Genomic DNA, 21797 nt, shown 5'->3' with positions numbered 1-21797 from the left:
GAGGATTTTGGGGGTAAAAAAGGGGATTTTCTGGGGTAAAAAGGAAGATTTTTTTGGGGGAAAAATGGTGAATTTTTGGAGAAAAAAGGGGATTTTTGGGGGTAAACAAGGGGGATTTTAGGAAGATAAATGGGGATTTTTGGGGGGTAAAACCGAGGATTTTTTGGGGAAAAAGGGGAATTTTGGTGGGGTAAAAGAGGGGATTTTTTGGGATTAAAAAAGAGGATTTTGGTGTAAAAAAGGGGATTTTTGGGGGGGAAAAAAGGTGATTTTTTTTGGGTGAAAAAGGGGATTTTTAGGGCAAAAAAGGGGATTTTTTGGTGTAAAAGAGGGGATTTTTGGGGGGAAAAAAGGGGATTTTTTGGCAAAAAAAGGGGATTTTTGGGGTAAAAAAGGGGATTTTAGGAGGAAAAATGGGGATTTTTTTGGGGGGAAATTGGAATTTTTAGGGGTAAAAAGGAGGATTTTTTGGGGTGAAAGAGTGGATTTTTTGGGGTAAAAAGGAGGATTTTTTGGGGGGAAAAAAGGTGAATTTTTTGAGAAAAAAGGGGATTTTTGGGGTAAACAAGGGGGATTTTAGGAGGAAAAATGGGGATTTTTGGGGTAAAAAAGGGGATTTTAGGAGGAAAAATGGGGATTTTTTTGGGGGGAAATTGGAATTTTTAGGGGTAAAAAGGAGGATTTTTTGGGGAAAGAAGGGGGATTTTTTTGGGGGGTAAAAAAAGGAATTTTTTGGGGAAAAAGGGGGATTTTTGGGGGAAAAAGGGGGATTTTTGGGGGGATATGAGGGGATTTTGGTGGGGTAAAAAAGGGGAGTTTAGGAGGAAAAAAGGGGATTTTTTTGGGGAAAAAAGGTGAATTTTTTGGGGGGTAAAAAAGAGGATTTTTGGAGGTAAAAAAGGGGATTTTTTGGGGTGGAAGAGTGGATTTTTTGGGGTAAAAAGGAAGTTTTTGGGGGGAAAAATGGTGAATTTTTGGAGAAAAAAGGGGATTTTTGGGGCAAAAAAGGGGATTTTTTGGGGATAAAAAAGGGGATTTTTGGGGCATAAAAAGAGGATTTTTGGGGGGTAAAAAAGGGGATTTTTGGGGGGTAAAAAGGTGATTTTTTGGGGGTGAAAAAGGGGATTTTTAGGGCAAAAAGGTGAATTTTTTGGGGAAAAAAGGGGATTTTTGGGGCATAAAAAAGGGGATTTTTTGGGGGAGAAAGAGGATTTTTGGGGCATAAAAAAGGGGATTTTTTGGGGTGAAAAAGGGTATTTTGGTGGGGTAAAAAAGGGGATTTTTGGGGGTAAAAAAGGGGGAGTTTTCGGGGGTAAAAAAGGGGATTTTAGGAGGAAAAATGGGGATTTTTTTGGGGGGGAAAAAGGGGATTTTGTTGGGGGGGAAGGGGATTTTTAGTGGGGAAAAAAAGGGGATTTTGGGGGCAAAAAAGGGGATTTGGGGGGGGAAAGGGGATTTTTAGTGGGGAAAAAAAGGTGATTTTTTGGGGTAGAAAAGGTAGTTTTGGGGGTAAAAAAGGGGATTTTTTTGGGGAAAAGAGGGGATTTTTTGGGGTTAAAAAAGAGGATTTTTGGGGTTAAAAAAGAGGATTTTTGGGGGTAAAAAAGGGGATTTTTGGGGGGTAAAAAAGAGGATTTTTGGGGTTAAAAAAGGGGATTTTTGGGGTTAAAAAAGGGGATTTTTTTGGGGGTAAAAAGGGATTTTTGGGGAAAAAGGTGAATTTTTTGGTGCCAAAAAGGGATTTGTGACCTGCAGCAGGTCCCCGCAGGCCGCAGCCAGGAGCCCCCCTCTGGCTGAAGTCGAGCTGAGCGGCCCCGATGGGGAGCCCCCATTCCTGCAGCGCCCCAAAGGTTCTCAGGTCAAAAATGCGAATTTTCCTGTCCAGCCCCGCCGTGGCCATCAGCCTGCAGGAGAGAGAAAATGGCAGTGAGATTCAGCCAAAAATGGACAAAAATCCAGCCCAAAATCCAGAAAAAATTCACCCAAAATCGGACAAAAAATCACCCAAAAATGCGCCCAAAATCTGACAAAAATCCAGCCAAAAAACAACCGCCAAAATCCAGCAAAAATTCACCCAAAATCGGACAAAAAATCCAGCCCAAAATTCACCCCAAAATGCAACAAAATTCACCCGAAATGCAGCAAAATTCACCCAAAATCCAACCCAAAAAACAGAAAAATTCACCCCAAAATCTGACAAAAACCCAACCCAAAATTCACCAAAAATCTGACAAAAATCCAGCCCAAAATGCCCCCAAAAAACAGAAAAAATCCACCCAAAAATCTGACAAAAAAATCACCCCTAAATGCCCCCAAAATCTGACAAAAAAATCCAGCAAAAATCGCCCCCAAAATGCAGCAAAATTCACCCAAAATCCGACAAAAATCCAACCCAAAAAACAGAAAAATCCACCCCCACAATCTGAAAAAAATCCAACCCAAACTTCACCCAAAATCTGACAAAAATCCAGCCAAAAATGCAGCAAAATTCACCCAAAATGGGACAAAAAATCACCCCAAAATGCGCCCAAAATCTGACACAAAAAAATCCATCAAAAAATGCCCCCAAAATGCAGCAAAATTCACCCAAAATTCATCAAAATCCAGCCCAAAAATGCCTCCAAAATCTGACAAAAATTTACCTGAAATCTGACAAAATCCAACCCAAAAAACAGAAAAATCCACCCCAAATCTGACAACATCCAGGCCAAAATTCACCCAAAATCTGACAAAAATCCAGCAAAAAATGCAGCAAAATTCACACAAAATCTGACAAAAAATCACCCAAAAATGCGCCAAAATCTGACAAAAATCCAGCCAAAAACGCCCCCAAAATGCAGCAAAATTCACCCAAAATCGGACAAAAAATCCCACCCAAAATTCACCCAAAATCCCACAAAAATCCAGCTCAAATGCCCCCAAAATTCACCCAAAATCTGACAAAATCCAGCCAAAACTCCACCCAAAATCTGACAAAAATTCACCCAAAATCTGTGAAAATTCGGCCCAAAATTCACCCAAAATCCAGCAAAATTCACACCAAAATCCAACAAAAATCCCGCCCAAAATGCACCCAAAATGCAGCAAAATTCACCCCAAAATCCGACAAAAATCCAGCCAAAACTGCCCTCAAAATCTGACAAAAATCCACCCCAAAACCTGACAAAAATCCAGCAAAAAAACGCCCCCAAAATCCAGCAAAAGGCACCCAAAATGCATCAAAATCCAGCCCAAAACACCCCCAAAATCTGACAAAAATTCAACCCAAAACCTGACAAAAATCCAACTCAAAATTCACCCCAAAATCCAGCAAAAATTTCCCCAAAATTTGAAAAAAAATCCAGCTAAAATTGCCCCCAAATTCAGCAAAATTCACCCAAAATCAGACAAAAATCCAGCCCAAACCACCCCTCAAAATCTGACAAAAATCCAACCCAAAAACCAGAAAAATCCACGCCCACAAACCTGACAAAAATCCAGCAAAAAATTCCCCCAAAATGCAGCAAAATTCACCCAAAATCCAACAAAAATCCAGCCCAAAAATCCCATCCATCAGTCTGCAGTGGGTGAGAAAATTCCAGAAAATTTCACCCAAAATCTGAAAAAAATCTGATCCAAAATCTGACAGAAACCCAACCCAAGATCCACCTCAAAATGCCACAAAATCCACCCCAAAATCTGACAAAATCTGCCAAAATCCCACAAAAACCGACTTGAATCTGCCCAAATCCAGCAAAATCCCTCCAAAATCTGCTCCAAACCTGCCCAAAATCTTCCCAAAATTCCACCAAATTCCACCAGAATCCCACAAAATCCTCTCAAATCCCACAAAATCCACCCAAAACCTGCCCAAAATCCACCCAAAATCCCTTGAAGACCACCCCAAAATCCCAACCAAAATTACCCCCAAATCCACCCCAAAATCCCAAAAAAACCCCCCAAAATCTGCCCGAGATCCACCCAAAATCCATCAAAAATCCTCAAAAATCCCACCAAAATCCCCCAAATCCCATCAAATTCACCCCAAAATCCACCAAAATCCCTCTCAAATCCACCCTGAAATCCATCAAAATCCACCAAAAACCTGCCCAAAATCCGACAAAATCCCACCAAAAATGCCCCAAAATCCACCCCAAAATCACCCAAAATCTATCTCAAAATCCACCCCAAAATCTCACAAAAACCCCACCTAAACCTGCCCCAGGTCACCCCAAAATCCCAAAACTGCCCCAAACCTGCCCAAAATCCTCCAAAATCCCCCAAAATCCACCAAATCCACCCCAAACCTGCCCAAAATCCTCCAAAATCCCCCAAAAATCCCATCAGATCCACCCCAAAATCCACCAAATCCACCCCAAACCTGCCCCAGATCCACCCAAAATCCATCAAAATCCCCCTCAAATTGACCAAACCCATGGAAACCCCCCAGAATTCCCAGATTTCCGGAAGGTTCCGCGGGTTCCTCACCTGGTGCTGCCGTGGACCCCCCAAATCCACCCCAAAACCCCCCCTAAAGCTGCCCCAGATCCACCCAAAATCCATCAAAACCCCCCCAAATCCATGAAAACCCCCCAAATCCATCAAAACCCCTAAAATCCATCAAAACCCCCCCAAATCCCTTCAAATCCACCCCAAAATCTGCCCCAAACCTGCCCAAAATCCACCAAAATCACCCAAAATCCCATGCAAATCCACCCAAAAATCCACCCCAAAACCCCCCCCTAAAGCTGCCCCAGATCCACCCCAAAATGAACCAAAATTCCCTCTCAAATCCACCCTGAAATCCATCAAAATCCACCCAAAAACCTGCCCAAAATCTGACAAAATCCCACCAAAAATGCCCCAAAATCACCCAAAATCACCCAAAATCTATCTCAAATCCACCCCAAAATCTCACAAAACCCCACCTAAACCTGCCCCAGGTCACCCCAAATCCCAAAATCTGCCCCAAACCTGCCCAAAATCCCCCAAATCACCCCCAAAATCCACCAAATCCACCCCAAACCTGCCCAAAATCCTCCAAAATCCCCCCAAAATTCCATTAAATTCACCCCAAAATCCACCAAATCCGCCCCAAACCTGACAAAATCCCCCAAAATCCACCCCACAGTCCCACAAAACCCCACCTAAACCTGCCCCAAATCCACCCAAAATCCATCAAAATCCGCCCAAAATCCATCAAAATCCGCCCACAAATCCATCAAAACCCCCCCAAAATTGACCAAATCCCTGGAACCCCCCCAGAATTCCCAGATTTCCGAAGGTTCCGCGGGTTCCTCACCGGGTGCTGCCGTGGACCCCCCAAATCCGCCCCAAAATCCCACCTAAAGCTGCCCCAGATCCACCCAAAATGAACCAAAATCCCCCCAAATCCATCAAAACCCCCCAAATCCATCAAAATCCCCCCAAATCCCTTCAAATCTGCCCCAAAATCCGCCCCAAACCTGCCCAAAATCCCCAAAATCCCCCAAATCCCATCAAATCCACCCCAAAATCCACCCCAAAATCCCCCAAAATCACCCAAAATCCCACCCAATCCGCCCCAAAATCACCCCAAAATCTCACAAAACCCCACCTAAACCTGCCCCAGGTCACCCCAAATCCCAAAATCTGCCCCAAACCTGCCCAAAATCCCCCAAAATCACCCCAAATCCACCAAATCCACCCCAAACCTGCCCAAAATCCTCCAAAATCCACCAAGATCTGCCCCAAATCCACCCCAAAATCCCTCAAAATCCCCAAAATCCCATCAAATCCACCCCAAACCTGCCCAAAATCCCCTCAAATCCACCCCAAAATCCCACAAAACCCCACCTAAACCTGCCCCAGATCCACCCAAAATCCATCAAAACCCCCCCAAATCCATGAAAACCCCCAAATCCATCAAAACCCCAAAAATCCCATCAAATCCACCCCAAAATCCACCCCAAAATCCCACAAAACCCCCCCTAAAGCTGCCCCAGATCCACCCAAAATGAACCAAAATCCCTCTCAAATCCACCCTGAAATCCATCAAAATCCACCAAAAACCTGCCCAAATTCTGACAAAATCCCACCAAAAATGCCCCAAAATCCACCCCAAAATCACCCAAAATCTATCTCAAAATCCACCCCCAAAAATGCCACCAAAATCCCACCTAAACCTGCCCCAGATCACCCCAAATCCCAAAATCTGCCCCAATCCTGCCCAAAATCCCCCAAAATCACCCCAAAATCCACCAAATCCACCCCAAACCTGCCCAAAATCCTCCAAAATTCCATTAAATTCACCCCAAAATCCACCAAATCCGCCCCAAACACTGACAAAATCCCCAAAATCACCCCAACAATGCCACAAAAACCCCACCTAAACCTGCCCCAGATCCACCCAAAACCCATCAAAACCCCCCCAAATCCCTTCAAATCCACCCCAAACCTGCCCAAAATCCTCCAAAATCCCCCAAACTCCATCAAATTCACCCCAAAAATCCACCCCCAAACCTGCCCAAAATCCCCCAAAATCCCATCCAATCCGCCCCAAAATGCCACAAAATCCCACCTAAACCTGCCCCAGATCCCCCCAAAATCCATCAAAATCCCCCAAATACCATCAAAATCCCCCCAAATCCATCAAAACCCCAAAAATCCATCAAAACCCCAAAAATCCCATCAAATCCACCCCAAAATCCCACCAAATGCACCCCAAAAATCCACCCCAAAATCCCACCAAAATCACCCCCAAATTCCATCAAATGCACCCCAAAATCCACCTCAAAATCCCCCAAAATCCCATCCAATCCGCCCCAAAATCCACAAAACCCCACCTAAACCTGCCCCAGGTCACCCCAAATCCCAAAATCTGCCCCAAACCTGCCCAAAATCCCCCAAAATCACCCCAAATCCACCAAATCCACCCCAAACCTGCCCCAAAATCCTCCAAAATCCCCCAAAAATCCCATCAGATCCACCCCAAAATCCACCCCAAACCTGCCCCAGATCCACCCAAAATCCATCAAAAGCCCCCAAATCCATGAAAACCCCCAAAATCCATCAAAACCCCAAAAAATCCCATCAAATCCACCCCAAAATCCCACCCAAATTCGCCCCAAAACCCCACCTAAAGCTGCCCCAGATCCACCCAACATCCATCAAAACCCCCCCAAATCCATCAAAACCCCCCCAAATCCATCAAAATCCCCAATAATCCCTTCAAATCTGCCCCAAAATCCACCACCCCCAAACCTGCCCAAAATCCCATCAAAATCCCCCCAAATCCCATCAAATCCACCCCAAAATCCCACCAAATGCACCCCAAAACCCCACCTAAACCTGCCCCCAAATCCACCCAAAATCCATCAAAATCCCCCAAATCCATGAAAACCCCCAAATCCATCAAAACCCCAAAAATCCATCATATGCACCCCAAAATCCACCCCAAAATCCCACCAAATGCACCCCAAAACCCCCACCTAAAGCTGCCCCAGCTCCACCCAAAATGAACCAAAATCCCTCTCAAATCCACCCAGAAAATCCATCAAAATCCACCCAAAACCTGCCCAAAATCTGACAAAATCCCACCAAAAATGCCCCAAAATCACCCACAATCCCACAAAACCCCACCTAAACCTGCCCCAGATCACCCCAAATCCCAAAATCCGCCCCCAAACCTGCCCAAAATTCCCCAAAATCACCCCAAAATCCCACCAAATCCACCCCAAACCTGCCCAAAATTCTCCAAAATCTGCCCCAAAATCCACAAAAACCCCCCCTAAACCTGCCGCAGCTCCACCCAAAACCCACGGAAACCCTCCCAAAATTGAACAAACCCATGGAACCCCCCCCAAAATTGACCAAATCCCATGGAAACCCCCCCAGAATTCCCAGATTTCCGGAAGGTTCCGCAGGTTGCTCACCGGCTGCTGCCGTGGACCCCCCCAAATCCACCCCAAAATCCCACCTAAAGCTGCCCCAGATCCACCCAAAATCCATCAAAACCCCCCAAAATCCATGAAAACCCCCAAAATCCATCAAAACCCCAAAAATCCCACCAAATGCACCCCAAAATCCCACCAAATGTACCCCAAAATCCACCCCAAAATCCCACCAAAATCACCCCAAATCCCATCAAATCCACCCCAAAATCCACCCCAAAATCCCCCAAACCTGCCCCAGGTCACCCCCAAATCCCAAAATCTGCCCCAAACCTGCCCAAAATCCTCCAAAATCCCATCAGATACACCCCAAAATCCACCAAATCCACCCCAAACCTGCCCAAAATCTGCCCCAAAATCTGCCCCAAAATCCACCCCCACAATCCCACAAAACCCCACCTAAACCTGCCCCAGATCCACCCAAAATCCATCAAAATCCCCCAAATCCATCAAAACCCCAAAAATCCCATCAAATCCACCCCAAAAATCCCATCAAATCCACCCCAAAATCCCACCAAATGTACCCCAAAACCCCACCTAAAGCTGCCCCAGCTCCACCCAAAATGAACCAAAATCCCTCTCAAATCCACCCTGAAATCCATCAAAATCCCACCAAAAACCTGCCCAAAATCTGACAAAATCCCACCAAAAATGCCCCAAAATCACCCCAAAATCCCTCAAAACCCCACCTAAACCTGCCCCAGATCACCCCAAATCCCAAAATCCGCCCCAAACCTGCCCAAAATCCCCCAAAATCACCCCAAAATCCACCAAATCCACCCCAAACCTGCCCAAAATCCTCCAAAAATCCGCCCCAAAATCCACCCCAAAATCCCACAAAACCCCACCTAAACCTGCCCCAGATCCACCCAAAACCCACGGAAACCCCCCCAAAATTGACCACATCCATGGAAACCCCCCAGAATTCCCAGATTTCCGGAAGGTTCTGCAGTTTCCTCACCTGGTGCTGCCGTGGAGCCACCAAATCCGCCCCAAAACCCCACCTAAACCTGCCCCAGATCCCCCCAAAATCCATCAAAACCGCCCCAAATCCATCAAAATCCCTCCAAATCCATCAAAACCCCCCCAAATCCATCAAAATCCACCCCAAATCCCTTCAAATCTGCCCCAAAATCCACCCAAAATCCCACCAAAATCCCCCAAAACCCCTTAAAATCCGCCCCAAAATCCCACAAAACCCCACCTAAAGCTGCCCCAGATCCACCCCAAAATGAACCAAAATCCCTCTCAAATCCACCCTTGAAATCCATCAAAATCCACCAAAACCTGCCCAAAATCTGACCAAAATCCCACCAAAAATGCCCCAAAATCACCCAAAATCCCTCAAAACCCCACCTAAACCTGCCCCAGATCACCCCCAAATGCCAAAATCTGTCCCAAACCTGCCCAAAATCCCCCAAAATCCACCAAGATCTGCCCCAAATCCACCCCAAAATCACCCCAAAATCCACCAAGATCTGCCCCAAATCCACCCCAAAATCCTCCAAAATCCCCCAAAATCCCATCAAATCCGCCCCAAAATCCCACAAAACCCCCCCTAAAGCTGCCCCAGATCCACCCAAAATCCATCAAAACCACCCCAAATCCATGAAAACCCCCAAAATCCATCAAAACCCCAAAAATCCCATCAAATCCACCCCAAAATCCACCAAATCCACCCCAAACCTGACAAAATCCCCCAAAATCCACCAAATCCATCCCAAACCTGCCCAAAATCCTCCAAAATCCACCCCAAAATCCCACCAAAACCCCACCTAAACCTGCCCCAGATCCACCCAAAATCCATCAAAATCCCCCAAATCCATAAAACTCCCCCAAATCCATCAAAACTCCCCCAAATTCCTTCAAATCTGCCCCAAAATCTGCCCCAAACCTGCCCAAAATCCCACCAAAATCACCCCAAAATCCCCCCAAAATCACCCCAAAACCCCACCTAAACCTGCCCCAGATCCACCCAAAATTAACCAAAACCCCCCCAAAATCCATCAAAACCCCCCCAAAATTTCCCAAATCCCTGGACAACCCGCCCAGAATCCCCAGATTTCCGGAAGGTTCCGCGGTTCCCCACCTGGTGCTGCCGTGGACGGCGATGGCGCGCACGGAGCCCCGGTGTGCCAGCAACCCGCGCCGCCGGCTCGGCCGCGTTCGGGCTCCACAGCGAAACCGTTCCTGGGGAAAAAACGGCGAGATTGGGAAAGGGAAACACAAAAAAAAAAACAAAATGGCAATGAGGATTCCCAGAGTTCACAAATTCCCAGGAATTCCCAGAAAATTCCCACAGAATTCCCGATTTTCCCCTCACCGTTCGCGGTGGCCCAGGTGTGTGAGGGGCCGTGGCCTGGTCCTGGGTAATGGGAACCCCAAAAAATCCCAATAAAAACCCCAAAAACCCCAAAAAAATCCCCCAAAATCCCAACCAGGACTCCCAGAATTCCAAAATTCCCAGGAATTCCTGGAAAATTCCCACAGAATCCCAAATAATTCCCACAGAATTCCCGATTTTCCCTCACCGTTGGTGTGGTCCAGGTGTGTGAGGGCCGTGGCCGGGTCCTGGGCCATGGGAATCCCAAAAATCCCAATAAAAACCCCAAAAACCTCCAAAAACCCCACAAAAATCTCAATAAATCTCTCAAAACCCCAACGAGGACTTCCAGATAATTCCGAAAATTCCGGAATTCCCCAGAAAATTCCCACAGAATTCCCGATTTTCCCCTCACCGAGGTGTGTGAGGGCTGTGGCCGGGTCCTGGGCCATGGGAACCCCCAAACCCTGATTAAAATGCCAAAACCCCAATAAAATGCCCCAAAATCTCAATAAACCTCCCCAAACCCCTCTAGGAATTCCCAAAATTCCAGAATAATTCCCACAGAATTCCCGATTTCCCCTCACCATTGACGTGCCCGAGGTGTGTGAGGGCCGTGGCCGGGTCCTGGCCCATGGGAATCGCAAACCCCAATAAAAACCCCAAAAATCCAAAAAAATCCCCCAAAATCCCAACCAGGACTCCCAGAACTTCCAAAATTCCCAGGAATTCCCGGAAAATTCCCACAGAATACCAAATAATTCCCACAGAATTCCTGATTTTCCCCTCACCGTTGGCATGGCCCAGGTGTGTGAGGGCCGTGGCCGGGTCCTGGGCCATGGGAACCCCAAAAATCCCAATGAAAACCCCCAAATCCCAATGAAATGCTCCAAAATCTCAACAAACCTCCCCAAACCCCTCTAGAAATTCCTGAAATTCCCGAAATTCCCAAATAATTCCCACAGAATTCCCGATTTCCCCTCACTATTGGCATGCCGAGGTGCATGCAGGCCGTGGCCGGGTCTGGGGCCATGGGAACCCCAAAAATCCCAATAAAACCAACAAATCCCAATGAAAACCCACAAAATCTCAATAAATCCCTCAAAACCCAAAGAGGACTCCCAGATAATTCGCAAATAATTCCCAAAATCCCAAAAAAAAATCCCACAGAATTCCCGATTTCCCCTCACCGTTGGCGTGGCCCAGGTGTGTGAGGGCCATGGCTGGGTCCTGGGCCATGGGAACCCCAAAACCCCAATAAAACCCTCAAATCCCAAGAAAAACCCACAAATTCCCAATATAATCCCCCAAAACCCCAATGAGGACTTCCAGAATTCCCAAATAACTCCCAAGTTTCCACAGAATTCCCAAATAATTCCCAAATTTCCAACCGTTGGCGTGGCCCAGGTGTGTGAGGGCCGTGGCCGGGTCTTGGGCCATGGGAACCCCAAAAATCCCAATAAAAACCCCAAAAACCCCAAAAATCCCCCAAAATCCCAGCGAGGACTCCCAGAATTTCCAAAATTTCCAGGAATTCCCACAAAAATTCCCAGAAAATTCCCGAAATTCCGAATTTCCCCTCACCGTTGGCACAGCCCAGCTGTATGAGGGCTGTGGCCAAGTCCTGGGCCATGGGAACCCCCAAAAATCCCAATAAAAAACTCCCAAATCCCAATGAAAACTCACAAAATCTCAATAAATCCCCCAAAATCCCAACAAGGACTCCCAAATAATTTGCAAATAATTCCCAAAATTCCAGAATTCCCAAATAATTCCCACAGAATTCCTGATTTCCCCTCACCGTTGGCGTGCCCCAGGTGTGTGAGGGCCGTGGCTGGGTCCTGGGCCATGGGAACCCCCAAAACCCCAATAAAACCAACAAATCCCAATAAAAACCCACAAAATCTCAATAAATCCCCCAAAACCCCAACAAGGACTCCCAGATAATACTAAAATTCCGGAATTCCCAGAAAATTCCCACAGAATTCCGATTTCCCCTCACCATTGGCGTGGCCCAGGTGTGTGAGGGCCATGGTCGGGCTCTGGGCCATGGGAACCCCAAAACTTCAATAAAAACCCCAAAAACCCCAAAAAATCTCAATAAATCCCAACCAGGACTCCCAGACTTTCCAAAATTCCCAGAAATTCCCAGAAAATCCTCAAAATTCCCACAGAATTCCCGATTTCCCTTCACTGTTGGCGTGGCCCAGCTGTATGAGGGCCGTGGCCGGGTCCTGGGCCATGGGAACCCGCAAACCCCAATAAAAACCCCAAAAACCTCCAAAAAACCCACAAAATCTCAATAAATCTCTCAAAACCCCAACAAAGACTCCCAGAATTCCAAATAATTCCCAAAATCCCAAATAATTCCCACAGAATTCCCGATTTCCCCTCACTGTTGGCATGGCCCAGGTGGATGAGGGCCGTGGCCGGGCTCAGGGCCATGGGAACCCACAAAACCCCAATAAAAAAACCCAAAATCTCAACAAAAACCCCACAAAACCTCAATAAACCTTCCCAAACCCCTCCGGAAATTCCTGAAATTCCCACAAAATTCTCGAAATTCCCACAGAATTCCCGATTTTCCCCTCACCATTCGCGTGGCCCAGGTGTGTGAGGGCCGTGGCCGGGTCCTGGGCCATGGGAACCCCCAAAATCCCAATAAAATCCCACAAAATTCCAATGAAACCCACAAAATCCCAATAAAAATCCCCAAAACCCCAATGAGGACTCCCAGAATTCCCAAATAATTCCCAAAATCCCAAATAATTCCCACAGAATTCCCAATTTCCCCTCACCGTTGGCGTGGCCCAGCTGTGTGAGGGCCGTGCCAGGCTCTGGGCCATGGAAACCCCAAAAATCCCAATAAAAACCCCAAAAACCTCCAAAAAACCCCACAAAATCTCAATAAATCTCTCAAAACCCCAACAAGGACTCCCAGATAATTCCCAAAATTCCCAAAATCCCAAATAATTCCCACAGAATTCCCAATTTTCCCTCACGGTTGGCATGCCCGAGGTGTGTGAGGGCCGTGCCAGGCTCTGGGCAATGGGAACCCCAAAAATCCCAATAAAACCCCCAAAAACCTCCAAAAAAACCCCACAGAATCTCAATAAATCTCTCAAAAACCCCAATGAGGACTCCCAGAATTCCCAAAAAATTCCCAAAATCCCAAATAATTCCCACAGAATTCCCAATTTTCCCTCACGGTTGCATGCCTGAGGTGCATGAGGGCCATGGCCGGGTCCTGGGCCATGGCGGCGGCGCGGCCGCTCCTCGTGCTCAGCAAAACCCCTCTGGGGACTCCCCAAAATCCCCAAATAATCCCTAAAATCCCCGAAATTCCACAGAATTCGCAGAAAATTCCCGAAATTCCGGTTTCCCCTCACCGTTGGCGTGGCCCAGGTGGATGAGGGCCGTGGCCGGGTCCTGGGCCATGGGAACCCCAAAAATCCCAATAAAAACCCCAAAATCTCAACAAAAACCCCACAAAATCTCAATAAATCCCTCAAAAATCCCAACGAGGACTCCCAGAATTCCCAATTAATTCCCAAAATCTCAAGGAATTCCCACAAAATTCCCACAGAATTCCCAATTTTCCCCTCACCGTTGGTGTGCCCCAGGTGTGTGAGGGCCGTGGCTGGGTCCTGGGCCATGGGAACCCCCAAACTCCAATAAAACCCCCAAATCCCAATGAAAACCCACAAAATCTCAATAAATCCCCCAAAAACCCCAACAAGGACTCCCAGGTAATTCGCAAATAATTCCCAAAATTCCAGAATTCCCAAATAATTCCCACAGAATTCCCAATTTCCCCTCACCATTGGCATGGCCCAGGTGTGTGAGGGCCGTGGCGGGTCCTGGGCCATGGGAACCCCAAAAATCCCAATAAAAACCCCCAAAACCTCCAAAAAAACCCACAAAATCTCAGTAAATCTCTCAAAACCCCAACAAGGACTCCCAGATAATTCCCAAAATTCCGGAATTCCCAGAAAATTCCCACAGAATTCCCGATTTCCCCTCACCCATTGGCGTGGCCCAGGTGTGTGAGGGCCGTGCCAGGCTCTGGGCCATGGGAACCCCAAAAATCCCAATAAAAACCCCAAAAACCTCCAAAAAAACCCCACAAACCTCCAAAAAAACCCACAAAATCTCAATAAATCTCTCAAAACCCCAACAAGGACTCCCAGAATTCCCAAATAATTCCCAAAATCCCAAATAATTCCCACAGAATTCCCAATTTTCCCTCACGGTTGGCATGCCCGAGGTGCATGAGGGCCGTGCCCGGGTCCTGGGCCATGGCGGCGGCGCGGCCGCTCCTCGTGCTCAGCAAAACCCCTCTGGGGACTCCCAAAATCCCCAAATAATCCCTAAAATCCCCGAGATTCCCACAGAATTCCTACAGAATTCGCAGAAAATTCCCGAAATTCCCGGTTTCCCCTCACCGTTGGCGTGCCCGAGGTCTGTGAGGGCCGTGGCCGGGTCCTGGGCCATGGGAACCCCAAAAAATCCCAATAAAAACCCCAAAATCTCAACAAAAACCCCACAAAATCTCAATAAATCCCTCAAAATCCCAACGAGGACTCCCAGAATTCCCAATTAATTCCCAAAATCCCAAATAATTCCCACAGAATTCCCAATTTTCCCCTCACCATTGGCATGCCTGAGGTGCGTGAGGGCCGTGGCCGGGTCCTGGGCCATGGCGGCGGCGCGGCCGCTCCTCGTGCTCAGCAAAACCCCTCTGGGGACTCCCGAAATTCCCAAATAATCCCCAAATAATCCCTAAAACCCCCAAGATTCCCAGAGAATTCCCAGAAAATTCCCGAAATCCCCGGTTTCCCCTCACCGTTGGCGTGGCCCAGGTGGATGAGGGCCGTGGCCGGGTCCCTGGGCCATGGCGGCGGCGCGGCCGCTCCTTGTTCTCAGCAAAACCCCTCTGGGGACTCCCGAAATCCCCAAAAAACTCCCAAAATCCCCAAATAATCCCTAAAATCCCCGAGATTCCACAGAATTCCCAGAGAATTCGCAGAAAATTCCCGAAATTCCCGGTTTCCCCTCACCGTTGGCGTGCCCGAGGTGGATGAGGGCCGTGGCCGGGTCCTGGGCCATGGCGGCGGCGCGGCCGCTCCTCGTGCTCAGCGTCGCCACCTCGCGGCCGACGGAGACATCGAGGAAATGCAGCAGCCCCAGCGAGCTCTGGGGAAAACGGGGAAATTGGAAAAATTGGGAAAAATGGGAAATAAATGGGAAAAAAATGGGGAAATGGGGAAAATGGAGAGAAAAATGGGAAATAAATGGGGAAAAATGGGAAATAAATGGGGAAAATGGGGGGGGAAATGGGGAAATAATGGGGGGAAATGGGAAATAATTGGGGAAATTGGACAAATGGGGGGAATAGTGGGGGGGAAATGGGGGCAAATGGGGAAATTGGAAAAAAGGGGGGGAAATGGGGAAAATGGTGGAAAAATGGAAAATAAATGGGGGAATGGGGGGAAAATGGGGAAAAATGGGGGGAAAATGGTGGAAAAGCGGGGAAATTGGGAAAAATTGGAAAATAAATGGGGGGTCCCCCCCAGCACTGACCGTGGCTGCCAGCAGGAAGTGGTAGGGCAGGAACTGCAGCTGCAGAAGGTTCTGGAAGCTCCGCACCACGTGGATCTCCAGCCCTTGGCTGTCGTACACGTGCAGCCACCGGCGCTGGGCCACGGCCAGCAGCGACTCACAGTGCAGCCAGCTGGGAAAAATGGGGGAAAAAATGGGGATTTTGGTAAAAATGGGGGAAATGGGGAGTTTGGGGTGTTGGGGGAAAAATTTGGGGGTTTGGGGAAAAAATTTGGAAAAAAATTGGGGGTTTTAGGAGGAAAAATGGGGATTCATCCCAGTTCCCTCCCAGTTCATCCCAGTTCCCTCTCAATCCATCCCAGTTCATCCCAGTCCATCCTAGTCCATCCCAGTCCCACCTGACATCCCTCACTGTTTCCATCCCAGTATATCCCAGTATCCCCCAGTATCCCCCAGTATCCCCAGTACCTGACGTCCCGCACAGTCTCCATCCCAGTATATCCCAGTCCATCCCAGTATCCCCCAGTATCCCCAGTCCCTCCAGTATCCCCAGTCCATCCCAGTATCCCCAGTCCATCCCAGTACCTGACGTCCCTCACTGTTTCCATCCCAGTATATCCCAGTATCCCCAGTATCCCCAGTATCCCCAGTCCCTCCCAGTATCCCTCAGTATCTCCCAGTATCCCCAGTATATCCCAGTCCATCCCAGTACCTGACGTCCCGCACGGTTTCCATCCCAGTATATCCCAGTCCCTCCCAATCCATTCCCAATCCATTCCCAGTCCAATCCCAGTACCTGACGTCCCTCACTGTTTCCATCCCAGTATCCCTAGTCCATCCCAGTATCCCCCAGTATCCCCAGTATCCCCCAGTCCCTCCCAGTCCCTCCCAGTATCCCCAGTATCCCCAGTACCTGACGTCCCGCACGGTTTCCATCCCAGTATCCCCAGTATCCCCAGTCCATCCCAGTACCTAACGTCCCGCACTGTTTCCATCCCAGTACAATCCCAGTATCCCCAGTATATCCCAGTACACCCCAGTCCATCCCAGTACCTGACGTCCCTCACTGTTTCCATCCCAGTATCCCCAGTATATCCCAGTATCCCCCAGTATATCCCAGTATCCCCAGTCCATCCCAGTACCTGACGTCCCTCACTGTTTCCATCCCAGTATCCCCCAGTATATCCCAGTATCCCCAGTCCATCCCAGTATCCCCAGTCCATCCCAGTACCTGACGTCTCGCACTGTTTCCATCCCAGTATATCCCAGTATCCCCAGTCCATCCCAGTATCCCCAGTATCCCCCAGTCCCATCCCAGTATCCCCCAGTATCCCCCAGTCTATCCCAGTATCCCCAGTATCCCCAGTACCTGACGTCCCGCACTGTTTCCATCCCAGTATCCCCAGTATATCCCAGTCTATCCCAGTATCCCCCAGTATCCCCAGTACCTGATGTCCCGCACGGTTTCCATCCCAGTATCCCCAGTATATCCCAGTATCCCCAGTCCATCCCAGTACCTGACGTCCCGCACGGTTTCCATCCCAGTATCCCCAGTATCCCCCAGTATCCCCAGTACATCCCAGTACCTGACGTCCCGCACTGTTTCCATCCCAGTATCCCCAGTATATCCCAGTATCCCCCAGTATATCCCAGTATCCCCCAGTCCATCCCCGTACCTGATGTCCCGCACTGTTTCCATCCCAGTATCCCCCAGTATATCCCAGTATCCCCAGTCCATCCCAGTATCCCCAGTCCCATCCCAGTACCTGACGTCTCGCACTGTTTCCATCCCAGTATATCCCAGTATCCCCAGGTCCATCCCAGTATCCCCAGTATCCCCCAGTCTATCCCAGTATCCCCAGTATCCCCAGTACCTGACGTCCCGCACGGTTTCCATCCCAGTATCCCCAGTCCATCCCAGTATCCCCAGTCCCTCCCAGTATCCCCCAGTCCCTCCCAGTATATCCCAGTATCCCCAGTATCCCCAGTATCCCCAGTACCTGACGTCCCGCACGGTTTCCATGACGCTGAACTCGCTCAGGAGGCGCCGCTGGGCCCAGTCCAGGGCGGCCACGTGACCGCGGAGCCCCCCCAGTAACAGGAACCTGCCAAACTGGGAGTGACTGGGACGGACTGGGGACGGACTGGGAGGGACTGGGAGGGACTGGGACGGACTGGGAGGGACTGGGGGGACTGGGAGGGACTGGGAGGGACTGGGAGGGACTGGGAGGGACTGGGGGGACTGGGAGGGACTGGGAGGGACTGGGAGTGACTGGGACGGACTGGGAACGGACTGGGGGGACTGGGATCAAACTGGATTGAACTGGGGGAGACTGGGATGGACTGGGATAGACTGGGATGGACTGGGAGCCCCAGTCCAGGGCGGCCATGTGACCCGCGGAGGCCCCCCCAGTAACAGGAACCTGCCAAACTGGGAGTGACTGGGACGGACTGGGAGGGACTGGGGGGGGACTGGGAGGGACTGGGACGGACTGGGAGGGACTGGGAATGGACTGGGAGGGACTGGGAGGGACTGGGAGGGACTGGGGGGACTGGGAGGGACTGGGAGGGGACTGGGACGGACTGGGAGGGACTGGGGGGACTGGGAGAGACTGGGAGGGACTGGGAATGGACTGGGATGGACTGGGGGGGCTGGGAGGGACTGGGATCAAACTGGGATGGACTGGGAGAGACTGGGAATGGACTGGGATCAAACTGGGATGCACTGGGATATACTGGGAGGGGACTGAGAGGGACTGGGAGGGACTGGGAATGCACTGGGATCAAACTGGGAGGGACTGGGAATGGATTGGGATATACTGGGAGGGGACTGGGAGGGACTGGGACAAACTGGGATCAAACTGGGAGGGACTGGGAGGTTCTGGGAGGACTGGGGGGGGCTGGGATCAAACTGGGAGGGAATTGGGATGGGACTGGGAATGGACTGGGAACAAACTGGGAGGGACTGGGATGGGCTGGGAGGCACTGGGAGGGACTGGGACAAACTGGGATCAAACTGGGAGGGACTGGGATGGAACCAGTGCAGGACCTCAGGTTGGACTGGGATATACTGGGATATACTGGGAGGGAACTGGGAATGGACTGGGATGGACTGGGACAAACTGGGACAAAACTGGGAGGGACTGGGAGGAACTGGGAGCACTGCAAAGCAACTGGTCCATACTGGTCTCTATCAATCTGTACTGGTTTGTACTGGTCTACATCAGTGCACACTGCTCTGTACTGGTCCGTACTGGTCTGTACTGGTCCATACTGGTCTGTACTGGTCCATACTGGTTTATATTGATCTCTAACAGTCCATACTAGTCCATACTGGTTTATACTGGTCCATACTGGTCTGTACTGGTCCATACTAGTCCATACTGGTCCATACTGGTTTATATTGATCGCTATTAGTCCATACTGGTTATACTGGTCCATACTGGTCTGTACTGCTCTGTACTGGTCCATACTAGTCCATACTGGTCCATACTGGTCCATACTGGTCTCTCAGCTGCCATTCTGAGTGTAGTCCATATTGGTTTGTACTGGTCTATATCAGTCTATAGTGGTTCATACTGGTTTATATCAGTCCACACTGGTCCATACTGGTTTATACTGGTCCGTACTGGTTTATAATGGTCCATACTGGTTTATACTGGTCCATACTGGTCCATACTGGTCTCTCACCTGCCATTCCGGGTGTAGTCCATACTGGTTTATACTGGTCTGTACTGGTTTATATTGATCTCTATCAGTCCATACTGGTCCGTACTGGTCCATACTGGTCCATACTGGTTTGTACTGGTCCGTACTGGTCTGTACTGGTCCGTACTGGTCTGTACTGGTTTCTCACCTGCCGTCCCGGGTGTAGTCCAGCCGGTAGGGCCCGAACTGCTCCAGGCGCAGCTCAAAGTGCTGGGAACCCAAAATCCCCAAAATTCACACCCCAAATTCACAAAATTCCCAACATTCCCCAATTTTCCAACATTCCCAAATTCCCAAAGTTCCCAAATTCCCAAAACTCCCCCAAATCCCCACCAATCCCAAATTTCCCAATTTCCCCCCGTTTCCCCCCATTTTTTCCCAATTTCCCCCCATTTTCCCAATTTCCCCCATTTTCTACCCATTTCCCCCAATTCCCCCCCATTTTCCCAATTACCCCCATTTTTCCCCCCCAAACCCCATTTTTCCCAATTTCCCCATTTTCCCCCCCAATTTCCCCATTTTCCTCCATTTTCCCCAATTTCCCCCTATTTTTTCCCCTCAAACCCCATTTTCCCCATTTTTCCTAATTTCCCCCTTTTTCCCAATTTCCCCAAACCCCATTTTCCCCAATTTCCCCCATTTCCCCCCATTTTTCCAAAAACCCCATTTTCACCCCCTTTTTTCCCCCCCACTTTTCCCAAATTCCCCATTTTCTCCCAATTTCCCCATTTCCCCCATTTTCCCCAATTTCCCCATTTTTTCCCCCCATTTTCCCCAATTTCCCCATTTCCCCCATTTTCCCCAATTTCCCCATTTCCCCCATTTTCCCCAATTTCCCCCCATTTTCCCCAATTTCCCCATTTCCCCCATTTTCCCCAATTTCCCCATTTTTCCCCCATTTTCCCCAATTTCCCCATTTCCCCCATTATCCCCAATTTCCCCATTTTTCCCCATTTCCCCAATTTCCCCATTTTTTTCCCCCCATTTTCCCCATTTTTTCCCCCATTTTCCCCATTTTCTCCCCATTCCCCCCCCATTTTCTCCCAATTTCCCCATTTCCCCCATTTTCCCCAATTTCCCCATTTTTTCCCCCCATTTTCCCCCCATTCCCCCCCCATTTTTCCCAATTTCCCCATTTTCCGCAAATTCCCTATTTTCCCCCCATTTTCCCCATTTCCCTCCAATTTCCCCATTTTCCCCCATTTTCCCCAATTTCCCCCATTTTTCCCAATTTCCCAATTTTCCCCCATTTTCCCAATTTCCCCGTTTTTCCCCCATTTTTTCCCAATAGCCCCCATTTCCCCCCATTTTCCCCCCGCCCCCCCCCCCCCCCCCCCAAATTCCCCTATTTTTCCCCCCATTTTCCCCAATTTCCCAATTTCCCCCCATTTTTCCCAATTTCCCAATTTTCCCCATTTTCCCCAAATTTCCCCGTTTTTCCCCCATTTTTTCCCAATAGCCCCCATTTCCCCCATTTTCCGCAAATTCCCTATTTTTCCCCCATTTTCCCCAATTTCCCAATTTCCCCCATTTTTCCCAATTTCCCAATTTTCCCCCATTTTCCCCAATTTCCCCCGTTTTTCCCCCATTTTTTCCCAATTTCCCCCATTTCCCCCCCATATTTTCCAAAAACCCCCATTTCCCCCCCCCATTTTTCCCCCATTTTCTCCAATTTCCCCATTTTCCCCCAATTTCCCCTCATTTTCCTCCCCAATTTCCCCATTTCCCCCATTTTCTCCCCATTCCCCCCCCATTTTTCCCAATTTCCCCATTTTCCGCAAATTCCCTATTCTTTCCCCCCATTTTTCCCAATTTCCCAAATTCCCCGTTTTTCCCAAATTCCCCATTTTCCCCAATTTCCCATTTTCTCCCCATTCCCCCCCATTTTTCCCAATTTCCCCAATTTCCCAATTCCCCATTTTCCCCAAATTCCCCATTTTCCCCAAACATCATTTTTCCCCAATTTCCCCATTTTCCCCCCCATTTCTTTCCAATTTCCCAATTCCCCAATTTTCCCTTTTTCCCCCAATTCCCCCATTCCCCCCATTTTTCCCAATTTCCCCATTTTCCGCAAATTCCCTATTTTTCCCCCATTTTCCCCAATTTCCCAATTTCCCCGTTTTCCCCCCTATTTTTCCCCCATTTTTCCCTATTCCCCCCATTTTTCCCATTTTCCCCAAATTCCCCAATTTCCCCGTTTTCCCCCCATTTTTCCCCAAAACCAATTTTTCCCAATTTTTCCCCCCATTTTCCCCAATTTCCCCTTTCCCCCCCTTTCCCCCCCATTTTCCCCA

General features: G+C 49.0%; 1 protein-coding gene across 1 annotated transcript in view; it reads right to left on the bottom strand.

The window, feature by feature from the left end:
• WDR46 (WD repeat domain 46) overlaps positions 1-21306 on the bottom strand; it is a 47817-nt gene extending 26511 nt beyond the window's left edge. The window contains 8 exon segments of the mRNA XM_074529812.1: positions 1750-1904; positions 10000-10049; positions 10051-10100; positions 15294-15429; positions 15817-15967; positions 17796-17900; positions 19652-19713; positions 21283-21306. Of these exon segments, the coding sequence (XP_074385913.1) occupies positions 1750-1904; positions 10000-10049; positions 10051-10100; positions 15294-15429; positions 15817-15967; positions 17796-17900; positions 19652-19713; positions 21283-21306 (733 nt within the window).
• Between the last annotated feature and the right edge of the window lie 491 nt (positions 21307-21797).

This window comes from Zonotrichia albicollis, chromosome 31, assembly GCF_047830755.1.
Source record: "Zonotrichia albicollis isolate bZonAlb1 chromosome 31, bZonAlb1.hap1, whole genome shotgun sequence".
NCBI classification, from domain to species: domain Eukaryota; kingdom Metazoa; phylum Chordata; class Aves; order Passeriformes; family Passerellidae; genus Zonotrichia; species Zonotrichia albicollis.
The sequence above is the reverse complement of the archived record's forward strand: the minus strand, read 5'-3'. Positions and strand labels throughout refer to the sequence as shown.